The 8,139-nt window shown below is 40.7% G+C and overlaps 1 protein-coding gene across 1 annotated transcript in view; it reads right to left on the bottom strand.

Annotated features, from left to right (window-relative positions):
* Positions 1-8,139, bottom strand: part of TMC5 (transmembrane channel like 5) — a 45,705-nt gene that overhangs the window by 1,720 nt on the left and 35,846 nt on the right. Inside the window, exons 18-19 of the mRNA XM_015416106.1 lie at positions 6,074-6,178; positions 4,905-5,007 (exon numbers count right to left, since the gene is read on the bottom strand). Coding sequence (XP_015271592.1) covers positions 4,905-5,007; positions 6,074-6,178 — 208 coding nt within the window. The remainder of the gene's footprint in view (positions 1-4,904; positions 5,008-6,073; positions 6,179-8,139) is intronic.

The raw sequence follows: 8,139 nt of genomic DNA, 5'->3' as shown, positions 1-8,139 counted from the left end.
GCCTCCATGGAAGCAATGGAGAAGAGAATGACAGAGGCAATACAAGCCATGGGGGAGCAGATAGAAAAAACATTGGGGGACCAACTGGAGAAGCAAACTCAGATTCATCTGAAACATCTAGAAGAAGTCCAAGAGAAGAACATAACAGCATTGAAGGAATTGGTTACTACAGAAATAACTTCAATCAAGCAAGAAATGGAAGGAGTTAAGAAGGATGTTCAAGCAAATGCAACCAAGACTACAGAGACAGAGGAGAAGATACAAAAAATAGAAGAGAAACAAGATTCTTTGACTCAACAAATTACAAGATCAGAGACAATGATGGAGTTCAGAAGGATGCAGACTCATCTGAGATTCAGAGGCATTAAGGAAACAGAGAATGAGAACTTAAAAGAAAAAATGATGGAAGTGATAACGGCTTTTCTGGGCGAGGAGGAAGGGTCAATGGACTCAGACTTTGATTTGATTTATAGAGTGAACTCCAGAATTGCAGAAAAGAAGAATTTACCAAGGGATGTAATTGTACAATTTGTAACAAGATCAATAACAGAGGAGATATTCAAGAAGCAATTCAACGTCCCTTTTGTAATAGAGGGAAACAAAATTATGGTGATGAGAGAACTCCCAAGAACAATACTGCAAGACAGGAAAAGGTATAAATCCTTGGCGGACAAACTCAGAGCTTTGAGCATCAGATATAGATGGGAGATTCCACAAGGTTTATCCTTTACGTATCAAGGTGGGAGGATTCAGATCAGATCGATGATGGACTTTTATAAATTTAAGGCGGACAATGCGGACGTCTTTGGAGAACTTTAAAATAAAACGCATAATGGAGTACAAATTGTTGTCATGGAATGTTAATGGATTAAATTCACCAAACAAGAGGAAAAGAATCAATCATTGGATACAGAAACAGAAATGCAACGTGATATGCTTGCAAGAAACACATATTAGAAAACAGGATATAAAATATTTAAAGAATGCTTTATTTGGAATTGAATTTTGTTCTGCGGCCTCAAACAAGAAAAAAGGAGTTGTGACATATGTGAAGAAGGAGTTACAACCTACAGAAATTTTTAAGGACATAGATGGCAGATACGTGGGTGTGGAATTAATGATTCAGCAGAAAAAAACATTGTTGATCAACGTGTACGCACCCAATGGAGCAAAGGAAAAATTTTTTAAGGATATAACTGACCAATTACAACAATTGACTTATGAGCAAGTTATTATGGCCGGAGACTTTAATGGGACAATAGATCGTCTAGACAGAAAACCACAAAAGGACAACGAATTCAGCGGAAAATTGCCAAAGAATTTTTTTGAATTAGTTAAGCAAGAAAAATTAGAAGATGTTTGGAGGAAATGGAACCCGATGCAGAAAGACTTTACTTTTTATTCCAATAGACATTGCTCTTTTTCCAGAATTGATATGATTTGGATGTCTGAAGAATTATCAATGAAAACACATAAGACTGAAATTTTGCCAAGATGTAATTCAGATCACAATCCGGTGGTATGGAGTTCCACAGAAAGGAAAAAACCCTTTCTGTGGAGGATTAATGAAGACTTGTTGGATAAGAAAACGGTAATTGAGATGTTAAAGGAAGAAACGAAACAATTCTTTCAACAAAATTTAAATAAAGAAACACCGATACAGATTGTATGGGATGCTTATAAAGCGGTGATGAGAGGAATTCTCATCTCGCAAAACGTGAAGCAAAAAAAGGAAAAACTTCAAAAACAAACAGAAGTGTTAGAAAAAATTGCTCAGAAAGAAAAGGAATTAAAAAAGAAGCCTGGAAAAAAGCAAATTATTAAAGAATTAAAGTTGCTGAAGGAACAACTGAATGAGACTTGGAATCAGGAAATGTATTGGAATTTAAAGAAGTTACAACAGAAATCTTTTGAAGGGGCGAACAAACCGGGAAAATACTTAGCTTGGCAACTTAAGGCTAGAAGAGAGAGAAGAATGATAACCAAAATAATAGAAGATGGAAAAGAGTTCGTTGATCCTAATGGAATAAAGAGATGTTTCTTCAAGTATTATGCTAAACTATTCCAAACAACTAGAGTTGATCTTGAGAAGATTAAAACATATTTAAAGGAGATTCCACTACCAAAAATAAGTAAGGAATACAAAGATTTATTAAATGGTCCAATTCAAAAAGAAGAAGTGATGAAGGCAATAGAAGAGACAAAGTTGGGGAAGGCGCCTGGGCCGGACGGATTTACAGCGAAATTCTACAAAAAGATGAAAGAAGAAATTTCCCCGGTCCTGGAAGCTTTAACCAACGAAATAAGAGAAAACAAAAAGGTGCCGGACTCATGGAAAGAAGCAATTATTTCTTTGATTCCAAAGGAAGGACAAGATTCAACAAATGTAAAGAACTACAGGCCAATATCTCTTTTGAACAACGATTATAAAATCTTTGCAAAAATTATTGCAGAAAGGGTGAAAAACTATTTACAAACGGTAATTTCTGAAGATCAAGCGGGCTTTTTACCCAAAAGGCAGATTAGAGACAATGTAAGAATAGTAATGGACGCAATTGAATATTATGAAAAGCACCCAGAAAAAGAAGTAGCTTTTCTGTTTGTTGATGCAGAAAAAGCTTTTGACAATCTTAATTGGAATTTTATGCACCAGATGATGGAAAAGATTGAAGCGGGACAACATTTTAGAAATTGTATTGAAGCTATCTATTCTGAACAAAGAGCTAAAATAAATGTGAATAAAGAACTGACAGATAACTTCAAAGTACAGAAAGGAACAAGGCAAGGTTGTCCGTTATCACCGTTATTATTTATCTGGGTATTGGAAATACTTTTACAAAAAATACAGTACGATCAAGAAATAAAGGGCTTGACACATAAAGGACACCAATACAAATATCGAGCATTTGCAGACGATGTAATGTTTATGGTGGAAAACCCAACAGAAAAATTGACATTGCTTTTTCAAAAAATAAAGGAGTTTGGAGAATTGGCCGGCTTTTACGTAAATAAGAATAAAACAAAACTTATATGTAAAAACATGATCAAACAAAAACAAGTGGAACTACAAGAACTGGTACAATGTGAAGTAGTTAAAAAAACAAAATACCTTGGAATTGAATTAACGGCAAAAAATATAGACCTATATAAGAATAATTATGAGAAATTATGGACTAAGCTGACTCAAGATTTTAAGAAATGGGATAAAATGAACTTATCACTGATGGGAAGAATATCAGTTATAAAAATGAATGTCCTACCACGTTTGATGTTCCTGTTCCAAACAATACCAATTCTGCATAAAACGGATTTGTTGGCCAAGTGGCAACAAGAGTTGTCAAAATTTGTTTGGGCAGGCAAGAAACCAAGGATCAAAATGAAAATACTTTGTGATGCCAAAGAAAGAGGAGGTCTACAAATGCCAAATCTTAGACTATATTATGAAGCGGTTTGTCTAACATGGATGGATCAATGGGTGAAGCTTGAAAATGACAGATTGTTGGGGTTGGAAGGGCATGATTGTAGATTTGGCTGGCATGCATATTTATGGTATGACAAGATAAAAATGGACAGTTTTTTTAAACTTCACTTGGTGAGAAAAGCTTTGTATATGGTATGGACAAGATATAAGAAGTACCAGAGTGACTTAAGACCATTGTGGATTGTACCAGTAGAAGTGTTGATATCTTACTCAAGACAGCGAGGTAGAGACTGGTTGCCATATAGAGATTTAATTAAAAAAGAGGGAACAGAGTGGGTAATGAAAAAGCAGAATGAAATTGAATATGAATATGAGTGGTTGAAATATATGCAGATTTATGATCTTTTTAGATCTGACAAAAAAAACTATGGTTTTAGAGAGGAAAAAAATGAAATTGAAAAGGTATGGGAGAGTGGAGGAGGAAAAAATATTTCTAAAATGTATAAGGTGTTGTTAAAATGGTATACTGAAGATGAAACTGTTAAAGAACAAATGTTAAAATGGGCTATTAATATGAATAAGGAAGTGGATATGGAAACTTGGGAATATTTGTGGAAAAACTCTATTAAGATCTCGACATGTACTAATGTTAAAGAAAATTGTTATAAGATGATGTATAGGTGGTACATGACACCTAAGAAGATTGCAAATATGAATCAAAATATGTCAAACAAATGTTGGAAATGTAAGAGGCATGAGGGCTCATTTTATCATATGTGGTGGACTTGTGAGAAAGCTGTAGACTTTTGGACAAAAGTCCACAATGAAATGCAAAAAATACTGAAATGTTCTTTTAAAAAAGCACCGGAAATTCTGCTTTTGGGACTCAAAATGGAAGAAGTCAATACGACTAAAAAAACTTTACTCTGGTACCTGATAGTGACAGCGAGAATGATTTATGCTCAGTTTTGGAAGACGGAAAAGGTACCAGAGGTTGAAGAATGGATACAAAAAGTTCTGTTCATGGCACAAATGGATAAGATTACAAAAAAACTGAATAACAAAGAAGACGATGAGTTTTTTGGAGAATGGAATGATTTTAAAATTTATCTGGAAAAGAACTGGGATGTGAAACAAAACTTAATATGTTTAGATCAATATTAAGTCAAACGATGTTATCTTTAGATTGTAATGATGAAAAACTGATATTGTTGATGATATGAAGTAATTTGGAGCAGGGGTGGAAGCATTGTGGGAAGCCATTGGAGGGAGGGGAGGAACTGGGAATGGGGTAGACAATTGATAGAATGAAATGATTTAATCTTACATGTTGTATTCCTGAGAAAATAAAAATTTGTTTACCAAAAAAAAAAAAAAGAATAAACCTCTGTTGGTATTAAAGGTGCCACTGGACTCTAGATTTGGAAACGCAATGTTTCCTTTGCTACCGGGTTGTCCTTCCTGTGCTGGGTCCATTACTTACCTTGAGAAAAGCTGGTCATTTCAGACTGAGGGGAGAAGCTGGTCCTTCTAGGGACTGCCGAAGAGCGTGGGGTGAAGCCGTTCGTTTCAGGCAGTCCTGAAGGCTAAGGGGGAAACAAGGATAACAGGACCATCTGACAGGCAGAGATCAGTCGTTCCTCATATTTAATATCACACAGGTTTTCTTAAAACATTTCTTGTTCCATCTCACCTAAACTGTCTTTCTGTTAGTGCCAAATTAACTATGTAGTCCATCTTTGAGTCCACCTGCCTTTCTGCCCAACTATAATAAAAGGTGCCATTGGGGGACTTGAACCTGTATATGTATTGAAGCAAGAGTCAAGCAAAGCAGTGGACTCAGTGATACACGCCAGTGGATCCGAGTGCTGCTCAGATACCTGGAATTCCCACAATTGTGCCTTGGTTTTAATAAGATGTAGACCAGAGGTGTCAAACTCATTTGTTACGAGGGCCGGTTCTGACATAAATGGACGGCCAGGCTATGTGTGCCATAAACGTAATGGCAGGTACCAGAGATATAGACTGCATGAAGGACAGCAGCTTGTAAGCTCCAAGTTGGTGTATCCTCACTGCATGGCCCCATGGGCTGGGAGGGGGTGCAGAGGAAAACCCACATGGGTGGACTGCAGAGCCAGTGGTGCAGCACTGGGCAGACACTCCCACTCTGCTTGACTGCTGCAGACGAGGTTTTTCCATCGTACTGAAGCCACAAGTGGAGTGGCTCAACCTACTCCCCTCCCCGAGCAGCCTTGTGTTCCCTCCCTTGCACCAGCTGCTCGCGGGCCACATAAGAGCCCTGGACAGGCCAGTTCTGGCCCTCGGGCCTTATGTTTGACACCCCTGATGTACACAGTTTTGGAGGAGGTATAACTAGCTGCCAACAAGCTGCTGCACAGATACTACAATACTGAAGGGAAGCACAAAGGACTGGGGTGAGGCCCCCTTGATGGGAGGTAACGTTTCACTTTCAACTGCAGTTCTGCAAAGGGGAGGAGATGGGGTCTCTCCCTCCCCACAGAGAAGCACAGCACCGCTGCAGAAGGACCAAGAAGTGACCCCTTCCATCTGTTTCATGATATCGACCAGGGTGGGACGGGGTTAATTATTTACGATGCCACAAAATAAGCATGTGTTTGCTCTTGGTTGTACCTCAGCATAAGAGTCTCTTTCCATTGTTCTTGGGGATCTTTCTATGTAGTTGGGTAGTGAGGAATGCATTTGCTGTCTCGGCATCTGGTGCACGGATGAGTGTCTCTGCAGGAGGAAAAATAATAAAAGGGTAAGAATGGCTGGAATATTTCTTGGTTGCGATTCACTGGCTACAACATCCATTACTAACTGCCCCCTGAATGCGTGGTTTTGTTTAGATGCTCAAAAGTAGAATTCTAAGCTAGTGATTCTGACATGGGAGACAGAGTGGAAGCAGCACAGAAAAATTTGGGGAGTTGGCAGACCAGCCTGGACTCCAAACTTCAGCCACTGTTGCATCACCGGATGCCCAGCGGGGAAGAAGTCACCTTTGAGCTTTGTAGCACGGTCAACAGGGTTTCAATATGCTGGACGTAAGGAGAGCCTAGCAGAGAAGGGAGGGGGAGGTTGAGAGAGGAGAGACAGAATGTAGAGGACAGGCAGGGTCTGGGCAATAGATTCCAAGCAAAATCAAATGCCTCTAAGTATAACGCATAAACTTGGAGGACAAGGGTCCAGAAGCTGCAAGAATTAACATCTGCCTGGGTGCAAGCACGCAAGCGTCAACATGCATAAATCACACCGTATAAGAGAGAATATGTCAAGAACAGAACTAAAATCAAATGCATTGTAGCCACTGCCAAGACAGGAACTACTAACTATTAATAACAATAATTTAAGAATCACTCTTTTGTGTGCTCTCTGGCATTTGGTGTATTTGTGCTGCTGGCAACCCCCAGGAAAACACAGGATTCTCTGCCCTACACACTGTGATTTCCCACAAGCTCAGAGTTGGCTGACTACATGAGGTTGAAGTTTCCTGTTTCAGGCTGTTACCAGCGGAGTCGGATCGACAGTCGACAGTCGGTGTGAAGCAAGGGGGCCAGAGCCGCTAGCAGCAATCAGGACCATGGCTAGCTCCCGGTGAAGGACTGGATAGCAGAACATCAATCGGCAAGCAGAATGATGCTCTAGCCACATGTCTGACAGTGAAGGCAGGGAAGGATGTGTGTGCGTCAAGTCCCACCCTCCCTGGAGAACATGGTTCAGGCCTTAAAGAGGTCATAACTCAACTACAGGGTTGGAAGGCTCCCTATTGTCTCAGGACCTGGTGCTCTGGATGGTTCTGTCTCCAAGTTAAGAGTCCAAACGGGAAAAGATGGCCCTGTCTCTTGATAGTCTTCCTGATTATTTGTGTCTGTGCGGGGGTTTCTCCAGGTATTCTTGGGGAGGGGCTGCCTCCTGGACCTATGCCCCATCACCCAAGTCTCTGTAACAAGGAGAGGCCAGCGTACAAGTGTGGACTTATGCTGATCTCTCTACATCAGTTATTTGTTTTGCTTTTTTTTAAAAAATCCCACCGAAAGAACTCCATGCAGTGCAAAAGGGTTCTGACAGAACCCAATCAGTAAAGCCAATGTGTTTAGAATTGCTGTCCAAGTAACAAGTGCAAACTAAATTACTCCTGGGAATCTTCTCATGGGTTTTGGAGCCCAGTTCACCCAGTTTTTCCAAAGCAGTATGAGCAACACTCAACCAAAGAGTGAGCAGCCAAGTTCCATTATCTGAACAGGTTTCTTTCCGCTCGCAAGGAGGGCAACTCCCCCGCAAATTGCAGAGGAAAAAGCACAGACTCTGCCTGCATGTGCAAAGCTACATGCTGGACTTGTGTGTGCACTCTGGATTCCTCAGGGCAGTTCAAGAGCTTTTTTTTCTCCCCTCCTGCTGCCCACATTCATAGAGAACAAAACTCACTGCGGAAGCCAGTATTCCAGAACCAGGGGTCTTTTGGGGACAGCGCACCGCTCCAGCAGCCCAGGAGCTGGCACAAATGGCGGTGGCAGCAAGCCCTGCCCCCAGCTCCCCACGTGGCCCGTTGCTGGCCTTCCGAGGCCTGCGCTGGAGCGCTGCGGTGAGCGACCCGCACGAGGGATCCGTGGGGGTGGCGGGGGCTTGATGGGGGGGTGGTAGGAGAGCCTCCCTTCCTCCATCTCTGCTATCTTTCCCTCCTTTCCTTTTCTTTCTCT

Source organism: Gekko japonicus, unplaced genomic scaffold (assembly GCF_001447785.1).
Source record: "Gekko japonicus isolate JY-2015 unplaced genomic scaffold, Gekko_japonicus_V1.1 scaffold321, whole genome shotgun sequence".
Classification (NCBI taxonomy): Eukaryota; Metazoa; Chordata; class Lepidosauria; order Squamata; family Gekkonidae; genus Gekko; species Gekko japonicus.
This window is presented reverse-complemented; position numbering and strand designations above follow the sequence as displayed.